Consider the following 21,015-nt stretch of genomic DNA (forward strand, 5'->3'; position numbering starts at 1 on the left):
AAAAAATAATAATAACTTCTGGTAGTTATTAATACATTGAATCTGTGAGGAAATGGATAGGCTGATGATCATTTTAATTTGTATAATTATATGACTTCATGTTTATTTTCTACAAGGGGACTTTCTTATGAACGTTTCTTACATACCTTCAGAAAAGCCTCCTTTGTGGATTTTCCAGTTTATCATGAATTAACCAGAATACACTGTCCATTTTTTCCCCAGTTGTGGGGCTTGAACTCAGGACCTGGGCGCTGTCCCTGATCTGTTTTTGCTCAAGGCCAGTACTCTACCACTTGAGCTACAGCACCACTTCCGGCTTTTTCTGTTTATGTGCTGCTGAGAAATCAAACCCAGGCCTTGTGCATACGAGACAAGTACTCTACCAATGAGCCACCTTCCCAGTCCTTGGTTTTTGAGTGGTTAATTGGAGATAAAAGTCTCACAGCCTTTTTGCCCAGGCTGGCTTCAAACTGAGATCCTCAAATCTCAGCCTCCTGAGTAGTTAGGATTAGTATATAGGCATGAGCCACCAGCAACTGGCCTGTACATACATTTCTTTCTCCTTCTTTCCTTTTTCTTTCTTTCTTTTTTGGTTGGTCCTGGGGCTTGAACTCTGGGCCTGAGTGCTGTCCCTCAGCTCTTCAGCTCAAGGCAAGTGCTCTACCACTTGAGCCACAGTGCCACTTCTGGTTTTCTGGTGGTTAATTGGAGATAAGAATCTCACAGCCTTCCTGCTTGAGCTGGCTTTGAACCACAGTCCTCAGATCCCAACCTCCTGAGTAGCTAGGATTCCAAGTGTGAGCCACCATCACCCGGTGGCTGTACATTTCATGTGTGTACATTTAGAATGCACTCCAGTGAAAGCTTCCTATATAGAGAGAGACACTGTCATCAGCAATAACCTTCATTTTTTTAACTGGAAATTTTCATTAATGTGAATAATATTCTCAAAGGCTTTCTAAGAGGATAATTATCTGATAAAGGTTTTTATTTGAAAGTTTTAAGTTGTACAGTTGTTAATTAAAAGTATAGAGTAGTTCATGCAAGCTGACTTTGGAAAAAGTAAATTGCCAAGGGAATGAAAACTTGAAAAAAGGCAAACACCCTAGATGTGGCTATGATTTTACCTACGCAGTTGTTTCAAAACTGTTATCAGTTTCTTGACAATAACTAGGTTGGATCTATTAGAAATACATCCTAATTTTACAAATGTGGATTTACTGGTTAAATTACTATGTATTGCTGAAGCTTAAAATCATATTTTCCAGTATGTTTTCCATGATATTTCAGTCTATTGGTAATAAGGTATGTATGCTTTATTCCAGTGCCTTAAAGTATTTTGAATGCAATATGTTTGTTAATGGTTAAAGAACGTTTTCTCAAGGATGAAATGCTGTTTGTTAAAGGATCTGTGAAATAACTTATACTTGTTATAAAATAATTACATATGGATACATTTCTAATTTTGTTTTGTTTTTGTGCTGATCCTGGAGCGTGAACTCAAGGTCTGGGCACTGCCCTTTAGCTTTTTTCACTCAAACCTAGTGCTCTACTACTTGAGCCACACCTCCATTGCCTACACTTTGCTGGTTAATTGGAGATCAGAGTCTCACAAATTTTTCTGTCTAGGGCAGCTTTGAACTATGATCCTCAGATCATAGTAGCTAGGATTAGGATTACAAGCATGAGCCCCAGGCACCTAACATTGTTTATTTTTCTAGTCATCCTTTATGCTGAGCATGGTGGCACATGCCTATAATCTCAGCACTTAAAAGTCCAGAACATCATAAATTCAAGGACAGCCTGAGCTAAAATGTAAAGCGTTGACTCAAAAACCTAAAACAGAGCTAGGAGCATGGCTCACATGCTAGAGCACCTGCCTAACAAGCATGACCTTGATCTCAAACCCCGGTACCATCAAAATCAGTCAATCATCCTTTCATTCATCCATCCATCCTTTATGTCCTGAGATAAACTGTCATGACGGCTTGTTAGTGGGATTTCCTCCTTTGCTCATTTTCTTCTAAAGTATTAGGTAAAAAAATTATTCATCACACCAAATCCTCAAATAAAAGAAATGGCTTATTCCATAGATTAGTGTTTGACTCTTTGTCATTTGTTTTAAATATTCTTTAGCACAGGTAAATATTCAAAAGGAATCTTTAAGTCATCTGTTATTCCATCATTCAAAAGGGACCACTAGTAAATTTAGTGTATATGCTTTCAGATACATTTAGTGTGTGCTATAGTTGGGATCTGCACCCTCCAAGACCCATGTGTTGAAGGCTTAGTCCCCAGCACATGGTGCTATTAGGAGGTGGAACCTTCAGGAACTGAGACCTGGTGGAGAAATTAGATCACTGGAAGATTGTCCTTTAAGCAGATACTGGGATGCAATCTCCTTTTGCTCTCTGCTGCCATGAGATGTACAGCTTCCACCACACACTTTCACAGTGATGTGCTACCTTACCCCAGCACAAAAGCAACATGCCAACTGATCATCTACCCAAACTTCCAAGACAGCCAAAACCTTTGCTGGTTTTTTGTTGTTGTTTTTTGGGTTGTTTGTTTGTTTTGCCAGTCCTGGGGCTTGAACTCAGGGCCTGAGCACTGTCCTGAGCCTCTCTGTGCTCAAGAGTAGCACTCTGCCACTTGAGCAACAGTGCCACTTCCAGCTTTTTTCATTTATGTGGTACTGAGGAATCAAACCCAGGGCTTCATGCATGCTAGACAACCATTCTACCACTAAGCCTTATTCCCAGCCCTTTCCTTTTTCTTTTTTTTTAAGTATTGTAAAGGTGATATACAGAAAAATTATAGCTAAGTCAGGTAAAGAGTACGTTTCTTTTGTGACAATGTCACCCTTGCCATTTAATTTTTGTTTGTTTGAGACAGCATGGGCTTCACAGTAATTTCTAGACCAAATTTGGCTCTAATGAGACGCTGTCTCAAAAAAGTGAGGTGTATGAGTCAATGGTTCTGTAATCCTTGCTACTCAGGAGGCTGAGATCTGAGGCTTGAGGTTCAAAGCCAGTCTGGCCAGGAAAGTCCACAAGACTCTTCAATAAACCACTCAGAAAATCAGAAATGGCGCTGTGGCTCAAGTGGTAGAGCTCTAGCCTTGGGCTGAAGAGTTGAGGGGCAGCACCCAGGCCCAGAGTTCAAGCCCCACAACCAACATATACACACGTTAGGCCCCTTCCCTTGGTTTTCTCCCCTTGCATCCTGGTCCCCACCCAGCACCTGTAACCCAGGTGCAATCCTGGCATGCCCCGGTGCAGTGGGAAGGCACCCAGAGTCTGAGGTTACTTCTGCTTCCCCTGTGGCCACACTCCCTCTCACGCCCTCCCCTGTATAATATCTTGCTTGACGGCCCCCACACACCTCCATTTTGTATGGCTGGAAGTTTACTCTCTGCCCTGCTCAATAAACCATCTTTCCTTGAAGCACGTGGGAGTTTCCTTTCAGCAACCCTTACAATATACATACATAATGTGGTGTCTTCAAGAACAACTGTGGCTAACCTAATGTCACAAAGATTGCTTCTATTGTTTTTGAAGCGTTTAAAGCTATAGCCTATTATGAGGCCTACAATGCTTTTTTTAATTTTCAATCCTAGGACTTGAACTCGGGACCTGGGCACTGTCTCTGAGCTTCTTTTGCTCAAGGCTGGCGTTCTACCACCTGAGCCATAGTGTCACTTCTGGCTTTTTCTATTTATCTGGTACTGAGGAAACCAACCCAGGGCTTCATGCATGCTAGGCAAGCAGTCTACCACTAAGCCACCTTCCCAGCCTGTGGGAATCTGTGAATGCTGAGCCCTGAGGTCTGATAAAGAGAATTGGAATGCCATTCTCTGCCTCAGAAAGCTGGGAATGGCCTGAGAAAAAGCAATTGCTCCCAGCATTACTGAGACCTGAATCTACCCTAAAAGTGAGTTAATCAGAACCCAAACTTCCTTGGACATTGGAGTTAGGTAAAGGCCTAACAAATCAGGGACCTGGGCACTGTCCCTGAGCTTCTTTTTACTCTACCACTTGAGCCACAGCGCCACTTCCAGCCTTTTCTGTGTGTGTGTGTGGTTCTGAGGGACGGAGCCCAGGGCTTCCTGCGTGCTCGGCTAGCACTCTACCCCTGAGCACCTTGCCAGCCCATACTTGCTGGGAAGGCCCTTTCCGGGTGGGATATATTCCCCGGCACTGTGCGTGCTTCCACTGCCCGGCGCTTGGGCCCCCGGCCTGTGTGACAGGTGGAAAACCGGGGCTTGGGAAATCCGCTGCTGGATCCGCAGTTCAAAAGCGTGTCCGGTGATCATACATACAAACCAGTGCATTCGGTTGCTTCGCTTTTAAGCCATTTCCCGGTTCTCAGCCCTGGAATGTCGCCGCAGGGCTCCACCTGGGTCACATCGCTGGCACTTGCTGGTCTCCCCCGAACATGGTCGGCCCTGGGCCAGCTGCCCCCCGGACGACCGAAACCACCCTCTCCCCGGTGGCAGGGTGTCGCGCGAGCTGCTGGAGCAGGGGTGTGGCCTTGGGGACACGCCCCCTTCCCGGGGACACGCCCCTGTCCCAGGAGGACACGCCTCTTCCCCGGGACACACCCCCTTCCCTGGGTGCCTTGGAGGCCCCCGGCCGGGCCACCGTTGTAGACAGAGCCTAGTTGCTGCACGCCATGGCTGCATCCCCATCCCCAGAACCCACCACCGTCCCACCTGTGGAGACGCAGCGCTGCGAAGAGCCAGGATCGGTGAGTCCTGGGGAGGTGGGGAGGGGAGGGAAAGGGTCCCAGAAAAGGGGAGATGAAATGTATTATGATATTGAAATTATTTATCATGATCCTTACAGAAATCCGTTTACTCTCCTACTGTGCATTCTTCAAAGCACACCTGAGCCTCAAACTTGGAACCAGTTAGTGGTCCGTGGCCTTTGTGTCTTGGCAGATACTTACCTAGTATCTGGGGACAATTTATCACAGCAAGTATACCTTCAGGATGTTGGTGTTTTGCTGCTTGTATCTATTGAATTTGCATTTTTGTTGTTACCTTTGTGTTATAGCATGCATTCTTTTCACAAGCATGCATCAATACCTTCAGAGATTTGTAGGGGTATAAAATTTGAGACAGAAATGTTAATGAATTAGCTCAGAATTGCTAACACAAATGTAAACTGAGAATAATCATTAAAAGGAACAATTGCAAGAAACGTATACTATTGAAAAGCTGAATTTTAACGATTTGTTGCATTAATATGTTGTCTGAGATGAAACTCTGTAAAGAGTAGCTGCAAGAACTATGATGTTTTCTTTTCTTTTTTTTTGTCGGTCATGGGGCTTGAACTCTGGGCTTGGGCGCTGTCCCTGTGCTCTTCAGCTCAAGGCAAGCGCTCTACCGCTTGAGCCACAGCGCCACTTCCTATGATGTTTTCTTTAGTGACATTTCCATAGACTGTTTCAGGACATGTGTAGTAAACTAAAGGTATGGATTTAAAAAAATGACTACTACAGACTTTGTGTCCAGAAACCTAGACTTAGTTGTGTAAGTTTGGAAAATAAATTCTAAAAGCTTTAATTTGCTCACTAATAAAGTGGGAGTAATGAAATTCTTTAAAAAAAATTTTTTTTTATTGTGAGAATACCACACAGAGGAGTTACAATTACATGGGCAAGATAACGAGTACATTTCTTTCTTTTTTTTTTTTGGGTCCGGTCGTGGGGCCTGAACTCTGGGCCTGGGCGCTGTCCCTCAGCTCTTCAGCTCAAAGCTAGCGCTCTACCACTTGAGCCACAGCGCCACTTCCGGCTTTTTTCTTTTTTCTTATGTGGTGCTGAGGAATCGAACCCAGGGCCTCATGCACGCAAGGCAAGCACTCTACCACTAAGCCACCTTCCCAGCCCAACGAGTACATTTCTTATCAAGCATTGTTGCCTCCTCTGTTTCCCCTTCCCATCCCTTCCCATCCTCCCCCCTCCCACCACCCATGAAATTCTTAAATCACAGCAGTAATGAAGATTAAAATACTTAGAACAAATATGAAAGTTTCAATAAGCATCTTACAAGAAGAAATATTGTGATTGCTTCCTTGTTATTGCCACTATATTTTTGTGACATAAAGGAAAATTTACCTGTAACAATGTGCATAACTTTAAAAAATTGAAAATGCAGGGCTGGGAAGGTGGCTCAGTGGTAGAGCGCTTGCCCTGCATGCCTGAGGCCCTGGGTTTGATTCCTCAGCACCATGTAAGCAAAAAGAAAAAAGCCAGAAGTGGTGCTGTGGCACAAGTGGTAGAGCGCTAGCCTTGAGCTGAAGAGCTGAGGGTCAGCGCCCAGGCCCAGAGTTCAGACCCCACGACTGGACCCCCCCCCAAAAAAAGAAAATGCAAAAAAAAAAAAAAAAAGGATATGGGGATGCCCCAAGAGAAAAGGATAGGAAGTCCAACCCAGCCAAGTGAAGGAACTTGACAAATGCACTCAACTTCAGGCGAGGTCAAGGAGGGTCTCGAGCATCCTGACCCCCAGTCTAGAGCTCTTGTCCCAGGCCCTCCCTGAGGGCTTCGCCCTGGCAGGTAGAGTACAGACGGTGGACTCGGCTTTCCCAGGCTCCAGGCAGCTCTTGTGCTTAGCCCTAGCCTCCTGCCCTGGCACTTGGCTCCAGGGGCCAGGAAAGAGACAGGTGAGAACCCAGAAGGGCTCCTGGGTCCTGAGGCTCATGTTGGCTCCTTGGCTCTGCTGGGAGGCTCTGGGTTGTTAAACTTAATTTAACATCTACCTCACCCCAGTAGTCAAGGCAATCTGTAGTGTCAGCTGACCATCACCCCAGTCCCTCTTCATTTGACTGTTTACTGTCAGGATCTGCAAAAGGACTTTGGCCTCCTACAAAGAAAGTGAGAGAGCTGGGTGCCTTGGCACCTACCTGTAGTTCCAACTACCCAGGAGGCTAGATAGGAAGACCCCTGAAGGTCAAAAGTTCTGGCAACAGCTTGAGACTTCATCTCTTTAGAAGCAGATGTGGGGTATGGCAAGGGGTGGGGTAGAGGAAAAGAGAGAGGTGGGCGGGGGGCTCTGGGAACTCATTTCCAGAGAAATTTTTAATTTTAGGTTGAAATGAATGGCGAGAGAAAAAACGAATATTGTTCAGAATAATGTGTCAGCATTTAATTCTAACAGCGCTATGAAGTGCCTTATTACAAGTGAGGAAACTCAAACTCAGCAAAGGGGTCACCTTGCTAGTTTGTCTGACTGTAAGACTGACTGTGAAGGACTGTTGATTTATGTAGGTAACATTGTCCTTTTGGAGACTCCACAACTGTATGTTCTATCCCTTGTTCCAGCTGCAAGTTCTTTTAGGCTTTCTATGCTCTATCTAACCTAGGAGGCCCATTTAGGGGGAAACAAGAGACCCATTATTTGAGTGGGGCTGTCATGCTGGATTCTGCCTATCAAGCTTTCCTGGAAGCTGAAATAATACACAAATGTCAGAATAGAACACATCCTGCATTGAGCGTGGTTTTCTCCTGTGGGTAGGAAGAGTATGTAAGGGTGTGATAAACCTTATCTGGAAAGACCTTGCCTTCATAAAGACCCTGCCTGTGGTATCTATAAGATACTAAACTGGGCAGGAAAACCCCACATCCAATTCCACCCTCAAACTAAAGATGAGAAAGAAGAATTCCCAGCATCTTTCATGAGCATTGGTGTGTGAGGGCGGAGTGTAGCTTGAACTCAGGGTCTGGGCGCTGTCCCTGAGCCTTTTCTCTCAAGGCTAGCACTCTACCAATTGAGCTACAATGCCACTTCCAGTTTTTTTCTAAGTAGTTTATAGGAGATAAGAGTCTCTATGGATGCCGGGCGCTGGTGGCTCACGCCTGTAATCCTAGCTACTCAGGAGGCTGAGATCTGAGGATAGCGGTTCAAAGCCAGCCCGGGCAGGAGAGACTGTGAGACTCCTATCTCCAATAAACCACCAGAAAACCGGAAGTGGCGCTGTAGCTCAAGTGGTAGAGCGCTCGCCTTGAGCTGAAGAGCTGAGGGACAGCGCCCAGGCCCAGAGTTCAAGCCCCACGACCGACAAAAAAAAAAAAGAGTCTCTATGGGCTGGGAAGGTGGCTCAGTGGTAGAGTGCTTGTCTTGCATGCATGAGGCCCTGGGTTCAATTCCTCAGCACCACATAAGCAAAAAGAAAAAAAGCTGGAGGTGGTGCTGTGGCTCAAGTGGTAGAGCGCCCAGAGTTCAGGCCCCCACGACTGTACCCCCCCCCTCCCCAAAAAAAAGAATCTCACAGACTTTCCTGCAGGGGCTGGCTTTGAACTGTGATCCTCAGATCTCAGCCTCCTGAGTAGCTAGGTGTGACCTACTAGTGTCCAACTCCTAGAGTCTTTTGAAATATCACTTCATAGCATCCTCATGGAGCATACTATATGCCAAGCATTGTTCTAGGGACTAGAGGCATCATGACAAATGAAAGTTAGTTGATACCCTCAGAGAGCTTACATCCTGGTAAGGAGAGGTAGGAATGAGAATGAGAATGTACCAGACAGGAAGTAGAGCTGAGAGACTTCATAACCAGGGAACGCTTCTGAAGACTTAACATTTAAACTCATACCTGAATGACAGGAGTCAACTTTTTGAAGACACAGAAGCCAGGTGCCAATGACTCATTCCTGCAATCCTAGCTACTTAGAAGATCAAGCTGAAGATCAAGGTTCAAAGCCTTCCCAGGCAGGAGAGTTCATGAAACTCTTATCTCCAATTAACCAACAAAAAGCTAAAAATGGAGGTGTTGCTCAAGTGGTAGAGTTATAGACTTGAGTAAAAAAGCTAAGGAACAATACCCCAGCCTTGAATTTAAGCCTCAGTACACACAACACACAACACACACACACACACACACACACACACACACACAAAAGAGCCTTCAAAGCAAAAGAAATGAGAAGCAAAGACAACAACTACAGTTGATCACTTTGAATGATGATGATGAAAGCTCCCAGGAGAGCTATTTGAATGTACTAGGTAAGAAAGCGGAGACTGGGTCAGCTCCAGTAGGCATAGCAAGGACTTGGAATTTAGAGTTTCATTTTAACTGTAATGGGGGGCTTTAAGCAGAGAACTGACTTGATCTAATTTACATTATTAAAGCACCACTGGCTGATGGGTAGAAAGTTGAACCTAGGGAACAAAAGCAGAAGCAAAGAAGCTTTAGGAGACTGTCACTGATAAACCCAATGGGAATTGGAGTCAGGTACTGGTGGCTCATGCCTCCTAGCTAATCAGAAGGTTGACATCTGAGGATGAAGGTCCAAAGCCAGCCTACACAGGCAAATCCAAGAGATTCTTACCTCCAATTAATTAATTAGAGATGGATTATACAGCAAACTGTCAGAGGTGGAAGTGTGGTTCAAATGGTACAATGCCAACCTTGAGTGAAAAAGCCAAGCAATAATGCAAGGCCCTGAGTTCAATCCCTAGTATCTACTCCAAAAAAAAAAAAAAAAAAAGAGATAGGAATTGAAAAGATAAATCAAAGATGAACCTGGGATTTGAGCCCTGAGCCCTGAGGCAGATGGACAAGGGAGACAAACTGGTTAAAAGTTGGTTTGAGCTATGGAGTAGGCTGCAAGGAGCTACACTGTCACCATGCCCCAGGCTAAGCCCACATGCTTGTCAAGCTGTTAGTAAGTACCCAGAGTTCACTGCATGGCTTAGGGCCTATGATAGATGTACACTTCAGGCTTATAAACATTACTTGTGTCAGTAGTAGACTGATAAACAGTCTTTCCAGGAAAAGAAAGGAAAAAAGTTCTGCTTGATAATGTTGGCCGACTTCTGTGTGCTCTCACCATCGCTGACTCAGGCTATCAGTGATTCAACAGCTGGCTTGCAAAAGTCAGGAACATTTAATACTCAATTCTCAGGGCTACTGCCTTGTTTCCTCATCACAACTTTGTGAGGTTAGCAGTGATACTGCAGTCGTCAGAAGAGGAAAACAAGAATTGAAAAGATAATGAGTTATTCAAGGTTACCCAGGAGCCTGGTTGCTGGGAGCTCATGTGTAATCCTACCTACTCAGGTGGCTGAGATCTAAGGATTGTGATTCAAAGCCAACCAGGACTGCAAAGTTCGTGAGACTTTTATCTCCAATTAGCCACCATAAAGCTAGAAGTGGAGCTCGACTAGTAGAGTGTAAAAGCTGACAGGCCTTGATTTCAAGCCCCAGCACTGGTGTACATGTGTACACACACACACACACACACACACACACACACAGGTTACATAGACAGTAGACAGCAAAGAAAGAACCCAAGCCTAGGTCTTTTGACCCACTGTTCATTTTGATTGCACACAGTACATAATTCAGGCTGCAACAGGAGGCATGGAGGGAAATAAACGTATGGAAGAACTTCTCCCTAGAAAAGGTTAGAGGTCATGGTTTAGAGATTTATAATCTTTTTTTAAAATTCTCATTCCCCTTGGTAGTATCTTCCCTCCTAGGGGCTCAAGGTTGCTAGACAAGTCCTTAGGAGATCAGAGCGACCTCAGGTGCTTACAGAAGCCATGGGGTGTGTTTTGAGTCTGTGGAGTTAGAAGCTAGTTCTTCTGTCTCCCCACAGGACAGCAGAGCTGGTCGCCTCTCATTCTGTACAAAGGTGTGCTATGGGATTGGTGGAGTCCCCAACCAGGTGGCTTCCGGTGCTTCAGCCTTCTACCTGCAGCCATTCCTGCTTGATGTGGCACAGGTGAGTATGGGCAGCAGCCCAGAGCCCCCGGCTCACATCTTCTTTGGTGTAGGGTCTTTCCTCTCCCACCTACAGTTCCACTGCCAACATCCTAAATAGATGCCCTTGAGTCAGGCCTAATAACAAGAACAAAACCACAACGGAAGGCAATCTCCCTATGGATGCTTATTGCAGTGGGAAATGAGAAAGTATAAACATTCATGGTGCAATCATTCAAAAGAATGATCTAGGGCTGGGAGTGTGGCTTAGTGGTAGAGTGCTTGCCTAGCATGCATGAAACCCTGGGTTCGATTCCTCAGTACCACATAAACAGAAAAAGCCGGAAGTGGTGCTGTGGCTCAGGTGGTAGAGTACTAGCCTTAAGCAAAAGCAGCTCAGGGACAGTGCCCAGGTCCTGAGTTCAAGCCCCAAGGACTGGTAGAAAAAAAAAAAAAGAATGATCTAGACCAATTGACTTAGAAGAATTTCCATGATGTTCTGTCAAAAGAAAAGCTAGTGAGAAGGCTGGGAAGGTAGCTCAGTGGTAGAGCGCTTGCCTTGCATGTATGAGGCCCTGAGTTCCTCAGCACCACATAAGCAGAAAAAGCTGGAAGTGGTGCTGTGGCCCAAGTGGTAGAGCGCTAGCCTTGAACTGAATAGCTCAGGGACAGTGCCCAGACCCAGAGTTCAAGCCCTACAACCAACAAAAAAGAAAAGTGATCCCATTTTAGTAAAACAAAGACATGTTCCATGTGTGTGTGCATACATGCACATGCATGTGGGCATACATGTGTGCATGGGTATACATGTGTGTCTATATATCATTAAAATATGAAAGTACAGAAGAGCATAAGCTAGATTGTTAATGTTGGTCATTAGATGGAATGGGGGAAGATGGAAAGAAAGAATGAAATGTGTGTGTGTGTGTGTGTGTGTGTGTGTGTGTGTGTGTGTGTGTGTTGGTCCTGAGGCTTGAACTCAGAGTCTAGGCATTGTCCCTGAGCTTTTGTGTTCAAGGTTAGCTCTCTACTACATGAGCCACCGCCTCACTTCTAGCTTTTTTGGTAGTTAATTGGAGATAAGAGTTTCACAGACTTTCCTGCTGAGCTGGCTTCAAACTACAATCCTCAGATTTTAGCCTCTTTAGTCACTAGGATTATAGAACACTGGACAAGAATGAAATTGTTTAGTGCATTCTTTTTTTTTCCCCTTTTTTTGGCAGTACTATGGTTTTGAACTCAGGGTTTTGCACTTGCTAGGCATTGTGCTCTACTACTTGAGACATAGCTAAAACCCAAATAAATGACCCATGTTTTTTTTTTTTAAATGACACTGATCTGATCCCATTTATATAAAGGTATAAATGTCCAATGCACATAAATGCACGAAAGGAGGATTATCAGAATGCTTCTACCAGTTGCCTGAGGCAGTTTTTCTGTACTATTTGAATTTTTTTCATGTATACAGCCAGAAAAACCAATTGGACACTGTGTGTGTGTGTGTGTGTGTGTGTGTGTGTGTGTGTGTGTGTACACACGCACACGTGCATGCCAGTCCTATGGCTTGAATTCAGGGCCTGAATTCTGTCCCTGAGCTTTCTTGCTTAAGGCTAACACTCTACCACTTGAGCCACAGCTCCACTTCCAGCTTTTTTTTTTCTCACATGGACTTTCTTGCCTGGGCTGGCTTCAAACCACAATCCTCAGATCTCAGCCTCCTGAGTAGCTAGGATTACAATATGAGCCATCCATGCCCCGCCCAATTGGTTATTTTTATTGTGAAGCAAGAGGTCAGCTTCAAAGAGGGTCTCCTGGATTTTCTCTACAAGTGACTGGATAGATTAGCTATGGCAAAGTGCAGCATGGAGCTGTTAGCTCCCTCCTCCAGCCCCTTTCCTCTCTGCAGATGCCCTTTAGAGCCTCCAGGGTTAGTGTCCTGCAGGAGGCCGGCAGCCCTTCCTACCATGTCTCTAGCCCCACATGGGTTCCCTGATCTGAATCACCTGACTCTTCAGAGTCCTGGCTACAGTTCCCCTCCCCTGTGTGTTTCAGATCCCTGCTGCACAAGCATCACTTGTCCTGTTCGCAGGGAAGGTGTCTGGGGCAGTGGCCGACCCTTTGGCTGGGTTCTTAATCAACAGAAGCAGGAGGACAGGGTCTGGACGACTCATGCCCTGGTGAGCAGCCACTTGGTCCTTAAGATGCTGGTATTCCCTACCCTGATCTTGTCCCTGCTTGTCCACAGTTCCTAGTGGACACCTGTGAGTGCTAGGGGTCAGGAATGGACAGTGTAGTACTGCACTGGGTTAGACTGGGAATCATGTTGTAGTTCAGAGACTCTCCTCACAGAGGCCGGGGGCTCAGTGTGATCAGGCGGGGCTGGAGCCTATAGAAGGTCTTTAGAGGAGGTACAGGCTGTGTTCTGGTGTCTTCTACCTTCCTCCCACCTGCTGGCATATTGAAATCAGGGCTTGGCCAAACTCTCTACCACTGAATTACACTCTGAGTCCCCCAGTGTCTTGAATACAGGGAATGGTACCACCTAAGTGCCAGTGAGGAATCCCTTTATCCCTTTTCCCATTACCCTCATTTTTCCCCATCTCCATGGCTCCCACCCTGAAAGCTACAGCCCCGAGCTTTCCAAAGGATAGAGGATGAGATGGCTCCTTGCTGGTTCTTTGCACTTTGTCCTGGTGCTGCAAGCTCTGTACAACTGGGCTTCTGCAGGGTAATGGGCTGCATGCCCTTCATCGCCCTGGCCTACTTCTTCCTGTGGTTCCTGCCCCCCTTCATCAGCCTGCGTGGCCTCTGGTATACCTCCTTCTACTGCTTATTCCAGGCCCTATCTACGGTAAGCAGGGGCCTCCTTTACTGAGCCTGGTTCTGATAAGCTCCACTGTCGCCCCTACTTGAGCGATAAGATCCACCCACTGTCTTCACCTGCCCACCAGCGCCTGTGGCTTTAGCATCCCTGGGCCTACTCAGGGCCAGATGCCCGCTCTAGCCTTTTAACCTGTAACTCTGAACAGTGTAGCAATCTTGCACCTGTGTGGTGGAATAGAACAGGGGAGCCTTCTCATGGCAGGGCGGGGGCTCAGCTCTCAATGATCTTGGTGATGGGGGCCATCGTAAGCTTGGCCGGGCCACCCCAGTTCTTCCAGGTGCCCTACACAGCCCTCACTATGATCCTCACCCCCAGCCCCAGAGAGCGGGACTCTGCCACCACATACCGTGAGTGAGACGCTGGGGGGTCAGGGCGGGGGGGGGGGGTGCTGCCCTTGTGATCGGCGCAGCTGGCTCTGTCACCTTGTGCATGCTGCCTCTAGGGATGACCATGGAGATGATAGGGACGCTGGTTGGAGCCACTGTCCACGGATTAATCGTGTCTGGCGCCAACAAGTCCCAGCAATGTGAGGACACTGTGGTCTCCCAACCTGTGGCTGTGTCCCCAGACACAGTAAGTACCTGAGGTGACCAGGACCTGCTCCACAGGGTTGCCTCCTTCCCCCAGGGGGCCTTTCTCCTGCCCCCCACCTCTTCCTCTCTGAGGGACTCACTGCATTTCTTCTCTGCTTCTCTAGCTGAGTTTATGAGCCCCAAGTCCAGGCCCATCCTCTGTTAAACCTTCCTCCTCTGCTTCCTTCTTGACATAACATAAGCCAACAGGTGGGCAGGCCGTGTCCGGGGGAGGAGGCCCACCCAGGTAAGGGATGCGTGGGGCATGACACTAGGCAGGGGAGGAAGGGGTCGCCAGAGCCCTGCACGCCCCGTCTCTTTCCTGTACCAATATAACCCACCGCTTGAATTTTTCTTTTTTTTTTTGCTTTTTGTCGGTCGTGGGGCTTGAACTCTGGGCCTGGGCATTGTCCTGGAGCTCTTCAGCTCAACGCAAGCACTCTACCACTTGAGCTACAGTGCCACTTCTGCTTTTCTGTTGGTTTATTGGAGATAAGAGTCTTACAGACTTTCCTGCCCAGGCTGGCTTTGAACTGTGATCCTCAGATCTCAGCCTTCTGAGTAGCTAGGATTGTAAGTGTGAGCCACCGTTGCCTGGCCTTTTTTTCTTTCTTTTCATTTGAGACAGTCTCACCATGTATCCCAGGCTACTCTCCAACTCTTCATTCTCGTGCTTCTGCCTCTCCAGTAGCTAGGATTACTGCCCAGCCCCTGGCATGTTTTCAAATGTCTTTGTATTACCTCTGTATTTTCCTTGAGCCATTTTTGGTTTTCTGGATTCATCTGGGTCATCAGGCATCACACTGCAGTGGTTGTTTGCTAAGTCAGACTAGTGAGCACTCTGACCCTTCCATGCTTCCTTTCTGGGTAGGAGATACTGTGGTCAACTCGCTTTCCTTGGGTTTTGGCTGAGGCTCCCTTGGTTCCCATTGGGGGTACTTTTGCCTTGCCTTTATGGGTTGGAGACATTACTCACAGTCCAGTTCTGCCCTGTTCTGCAGACTCGTCTCTACACCATTGCAGCTGCAGTGGTTGCAGTGACTTACCCCATCTGTGGTACTTTGCTGGGCCTAGGTGTGAAGGAAAAGCCAGGTATGGCGGTACATTGAAGGGTTGGGAGGCGGAAGCTGGACAGGGCTCCTCTTGAACTTTCTTCAAGCTAAGTCGTCCTCTTCCTTTGTTGCAGACCCCTCTGCCGCAGCCTCAGGCCAAGGCCTGAGCTTCCTGGCTGGGCTGGGCCTCACTGCTAGGCACCCACCCTACCTGATTCTAGTGTTCTCCTTCTTGTTCATCTCAGCGGCCGTTCAGGTATCTCCAGCTGGGTGATCACCACTTGATTGGCTCTGGCTATGCTGATCCTGCAGAGGTTCACAGCTGTGTGTGAGCCATCGCGCTACTGAGGCTCATGTGCTAGGAGAAGGGCACATGGATCAGAGGCACAGTGCCTGGCAGGAAAGAGCGGGTGGGGCTCGTGCTGTAGAGGCTCACCAGTGGTAGTTTCCTCAAGTGTTGTCTGAACTCGAGCCAGGTCCATCTGATCTTGGCTGGGTAAGGACTAGGAATGGTACCTAGGGATGAGTCTTCTATAGAGGAACCACGTTACTGGCAGCATTCTGAGTTCAAGGTCCCCAAGAAGAAGGCAGATTGGAGCTCCTGCCCTTGCCCTGGACTTCTGAAATTCTGCTGTTTCCTGCCCACGCCCACTTGCTGTCCATCCCTCAGGTGGAACAGAACTACCTGGTCCTGTTCTGCATGCATGCCTCCCGGCTACACGACCATGTCCAGAGCCTGGTGATAACCATCCTGGTGAGGGGACCTGGGCGGTGGTACCTCGGGGACTTGAATGAAGGACATGTGTGGTCAATCTTCTGGTCTCATGCCAGCTGAGGGTGGAAGTGGGGGCAGGGCCAAAGTTTCATAGCTACTGGTTCAAACCAGGAGCAAGCACAAGGTCGGCTCTGAGGTCCTGGGAGAGGGTGTCGGCTTCAGGGCCCTGGGTGATGACGCTGTCTGCTCACAGGTGGCAGCTATGGTGAGCACCCCGATGTGGGAGTGGGTCCTGCAGCGATTTGGGAAGAAGACTTCAGCTTTGGGGATCTGTGTGAGTGAGGCAGGAAGGCAGGCTGGGGGGAGGAGGGCGCCTGGAGACCCTCCTGCTGCCCTGGCAGCAAAGAGGGGGTGAGCAGGTGAATGAAAGGCCAAAGAATTGAGACCATCCATCTTGTGGGTCTCTCCCCAGGTGATGGTGCCTTTTGCAATCCTGCTGGCAGCGGTGCCCACAGCACCTGTGGCATATGTTGTGGCCATCTTCTCTGGCATGAGCATTTCTCTGTCCTTGCTGCTACCCTGGTAGGCTGGGTGAAGGGAAATGGGTGGGAGCTTCCATAAAGGTTATCTCATTCCTTCACAGCAATCGCTGCGTCTCAGCTCCTTTACCCAACTCGTGGAGATGGGATCCCAAGCTCAACCTCTGTAGTCCTCCCTAAGGGCAGGAATGGTGGGGAATAAGAGGACACGTACCGCTGACTGGTGGTGGGTCAGTTCTGAGTGCAGAAGACTCCAACTTGGTCTGTGTCCCCAGAGAGCTCACAGGCTGCTGGCTCTCTAGGGGATCATGAAAGCTCACTCCATGTACCTGTCCGCAGGTCCATGCTGCCGGATGTGGTGGATGATTTCCAGCTGAAGCACCAGCATGGCCCAGGCCTGGAGACCATCTTCTACTCATCCTATGTCTTCTTCACCAAGCTTTCAGGCGCATTCGCCCTGGGCATCTCCACCCTCAGTCTGGAGTCAGTCCCAGGGTTGGAATAGACCACAGGCAAAAAAGACCAGGGGTGTGGGAAGATGAGGGCAAAGCCCACATAGACTACTTAGTTACGGGTTACCCATGAGTCGGGGTGCAGGCTCTGTGGAACATAGGGAGATTTCCTTCCTGAGTTTTCCTATGAGGAAACTCCCACATAAGTGAGGGATCTTTCATGGGGGTTACACCCATTTGGGGGGGGGGGCTTGAGAGATCCCTCCTCCATAATTAGGGTGATCTGGCCAGAAAATGAAGCCAAGTTTCAGGAATGCCGGGACGGGGGTGGGGGTGGGGTCTCTGTGATTCCTGCATCCAAGGAATCAGGCTCAGCAGGACTGACCAGCTTGGGTGGGATGGGGTCTCTAGGTTTGCAGGGTACACAGTGGGTGCCTGCAAGCAGGCAGAGGAGGTGGTGGTCACCCTCAAGGTCCTCATCGGTGCCTTGCCTACCTGCATGATCATCACTGGCCTGTGCATCCTCATGGTTGGCCCCACTCCCAAGGTGCCACGCCCGGACACCTCCCTCCAGCTAAGCATTCGAAGGTGGGCAGCCTGCATAGATGGGTACACACAAGAAGAGCTACAAGCTTAGAGAATTCACGAATGCCAGCCTGCAGATACACTTGTATGACCCAAGCTGAGTGTCGTGCCCTTTTGTTTTTGGTCAGTTGTGGGGCCTGAACTCAGGGTCTGGACACTGTCCCTGAACTCTTTTGCTCAAAGCTAACACCCTACCACTTTAAGCCACAGCATCACTTCCCATATTTGAGTGGTTAATTAGAAGTAAAAGTCTCACAGGGACTTTTCTGCCCAGGCTGGCTTTAAGCCTCGATCCTCGGATCTCAAACTCCTAGGTAGCTAGGATTACAGGCATGAGCCACCAGTGCCCAGCTAATATTCTGCCTTTGCTTGAGCAAAATGACACAATTTGCTTTGGGTTTTTAAAAATGCTTTCTGAGCCGGGTGCCAGTGGCTCATGCCTACAATCCAAGCTACTCAGGAGGCTGAGATCTGAGGACCACAGTTCAAAGCAAGTCCCAGCAGGAAAAGTCCATGAGAGTCTTACCAAATAAACCAACAGAAAACCAGGAGTGGTGCTGTGGCTCAAGTAGTATAGTAAAGCGCTAGGCTTGAGCTGAAGAGCTGAGGGACAGCGCCCAGGCCCAGAGTTCAAGCCCCAAGACAGGAAGGAAAAAAGTTTTCTGCTCTTTAGTTCCCCATCTCAGTCTTTGTCCTCAGATACTGGTGGATGGGGATATGTGAGGGCCCCTCCTCTCATCCCGTTCTTTCACTCCTCTATTATCCTGGGTGCCCAACCTGCCTAAAGAGTGCACCTCGCTATAGCGCCTCACATTTGGTGCGTTATAAAGCTGCCCTCCACCTCAGCCTGCCTTCCTGGCCCACATCCACATCCATCTCTCACCTGGACATCTGCCCTTGCCATCCCCTAAGTTTATCAGGCAGTCTCCAGGAATCCTAAACCAAACTCATCTTCCCCCAGCCCCCCATCAGCTTCTCCCTTGTCACCGTGTCAGTGAAAGCCACCATCTTCTTCCCTGGGGGACTCGTGCTTTTCTTCCCACAGTTGCTGGGAGCTCTGACCTTGCCCCTTCTTTACCACAGCTCCAATCCCACTGCAGAGATCTGCTCACTGTCTGGTTTTTTTTCCAGGAGAATGTGGGGATCTTGAGGGCCGAAGCTGTATTTTACTTCTATATCTTAAGAGCCACCCAGCACAGAGCCTGGGGCCAAATAGGTGCTTAGAGACTGTGCTGCTAGGTCAATGTGACTAGCCCAGTGTACACTGGTATGCATGCATCCCCCCCCCCCAACAGGACTACACATGTGGCAGTAAGCAACAGAAGCAGCAGCCTTTTCCGTGCTCATTATGGCCTCAGAGCCATCAATGAAGCCCAGTGGATGGGACTTGCTTGATAGGACTGGGTAGAGTGCTGGGGGTGGGGTGGAGTTTGCTGGAAGGTTAAGGACCATCACTGAAACTGCAGTGGAGTTCTGTAGCGGGGCGGAGACCACGTCTCATCCCATCTTTCTGTTTGGTGTCTTCCCTTGCCTGTAGGAGGACCAGCTACAGCCTCACTTAAGTTCAAGAGGATTTCGGTGCACCGGAGCAGAAGCCTGCCTCTTCTGGGCTTCAAGTCTCTCTCTCCCCTCTCTCCTCTTTCCCTCCTCTCTCTCTCCCCTCCCTCTCCCTTACCCTCTCTCTTCCTGGCCCTTAGCACAAAGTGTTGTCCCTGGACTGTGGACTTTTCTGTGATGTCACCCAGGGGATTTCCACCCTGCACCTATCCCATAAAAGCACGGAGGGCAGCCGGGCGCTGGTGGCTCACGCCTGTAATCCTAGCTACTCAGGAGGCCGAGATCTGAGGATAGCGGTTCAAAGCCAGCCGGGGCAGGAGAGACCCTGAGACTCCTATCTCCAATAAACCACCAGAAAACCGGAAGTGGTGCTGTAGCTCAAGTGGTAGAATGCTCGCCTTGAGCTGAAGAGCTGAGGGACAGCGCCCAGGCCCAGAGTTCAAGCCCCATGACCGACAAAAAAAAAAAAAAGCACGGAGGGCATGGCTTTAGGGAAGAGAGAGATCCAACCAGATTTTTTTCCCAAAAAAAATCAAAGGGCTTATCTTCCACAGAGGCCATGTCTTGCACCTGTGGACAGCCCGCTGCCTGAATTCCCTGAGGAAGGGAGACTGTCCAGTGCCATTAAAACCGGCACCAGATACTGCCTACAATCAGGGAAGCCATTTGAGAGCCAAATTCCTCCCATCCTTTCTTTTTTTTTTGAGTCCAGTCGTGGGGCCTGAACTCTGGGCCTGGGCACTGTCCCTCAGCTCTTCAGCTCAAGGCTAGCGCTCTACTACTTGAGCCACAGGCCACTTCCGGCTTTTTTCTTTTTGCTTATGTGGTGCTGAGGAATTGAACCCAGGGCCTCATGGATGCAAGGCAGGTGCTCTACCACTGAGCCACCTTCCTAGCCCTCCTCCCATCCTTTCAAAGATCCCAAGCTGAGCCCCTGTGGCACAGGCAACGGTAGCTTATGTGGACTGAGGTCCGGGAAGGGGTGGAGATCCTCACATTAGACAAGCTGCTGTATCCTCAGAGCCCACAGAATAAAGGTTTACCAAATCAATGAGTAAATCAAATCAATGGGTAAATGTGTAGCATACTGTTGTCCTAAAGGACAGCTAAGAAGCTTTTCTTCCTCCAAATGATCTGCCTCATCTCCAGTCTCTGCAACCCTTGCCATTTGTCTCTTCTTCCTCATCCTGCACTCCTTAGCCCATTGAACTTGGCGTTGGCCTCCGCAACCAAGGAAACAGTGCAGCTGACAGAATGAACTCCAGTATGGCAACATTGCTTTCATCTTTTATAAGAGGTTTGTTGATTTATTCAGCAAATCTGAGCCTTTCTTTCTATTTTAAGATGGGGTCTCACTGTATTGCCCAAGCTGGCTCTGAACTCAAACGATCTTCCTAACTCAGCTCCTTGACTAGCGGACTTTCATGCCTGAAGCCTCAGGATGGCTAAGTGGTTTAAAATGAATGGTACCTGATCAAGTACCAGACCAAGGAAATCCTTGATGCTAGTCAACTAATGGTAACCTCTATTAGTTCCACTCCATTCAAAAATCCTGTCTTTCCTGCTAAGGGAAACAAAACAAACTAAAACCCTGAAGAGAGAAACACACAAACATCATTCAGGGACTGGGAATGTGACTTAGCATTAGAGTGCTTGCCTAGCATGCATGAAGCCCTGGGTTCAATTCCTCAGCACCACATACACAGAAAAAGCCAGAAGTGGATGCTGTAGCTCAAGTGGTAGAGTGCTAGCCTTGAGCAAAAGACGTTCAGGGACAGTGCCTAGGCGCTGAGTTCAAGCCCCAAGACTGGCAAAAAAACAAATGAACAAAAAAACCTCATTCAGCGTAAAAGAATTTAGCAAACCAGGAAGAAAAAAAAATAGGCCTGAGAAGAGATCCTTTTTTAGTTTTTGGATACAGTCTCTGTGTAGCAAGAATATTGTACT

At 48.2% G+C, this 21,015-nt stretch overlaps 1 protein-coding gene across 1 annotated transcript; it reads left to right on the forward strand.

Annotated features, from left to right (window-relative positions):
- Positions 1 to 4,669: 4,669 nt before the first annotated feature.
- Mfsd2b (major facilitator superfamily domain containing 2B) lies at positions 4,670 to 19,142 on the forward strand. Its single transcript, XM_042696720.1, has 14 exons — positions 4,670 to 4,749; positions 10,609 to 10,734; positions 12,765 to 12,889; positions 13,440 to 13,563; positions 13,865 to 13,943; positions 14,039 to 14,169; positions 15,170 to 15,260; positions 15,355 to 15,476; positions 15,891 to 15,974; positions 16,189 to 16,269; positions 16,408 to 16,517; positions 16,814 to 16,957; positions 17,338 to 17,514; positions 19,049 to 19,142. The coding sequence occupies exons 1-14, from the start codon at positions 4,675 to 4,677 to the stop codon at positions 19,071 to 19,073; spliced, it is 1,494 nt and encodes a 497-aa protein (XP_042552654.1). The 5' UTR covers positions 4,670 to 4,674; the 3' UTR covers positions 19,074 to 19,142.
- Positions 19,143 to 21,015: the final 1,873 nt, after the last annotated feature.

This window comes from Dipodomys spectabilis, unplaced genomic scaffold, assembly GCF_019054845.1.
Source record: "Dipodomys spectabilis isolate Male_0828 unplaced genomic scaffold, ASM1905484v1 ptg000210l, whole genome shotgun sequence".
Lineage (NCBI taxonomy): Eukaryota > Metazoa > Chordata > Mammalia > Rodentia > Heteromyidae > Dipodomys > Dipodomys spectabilis.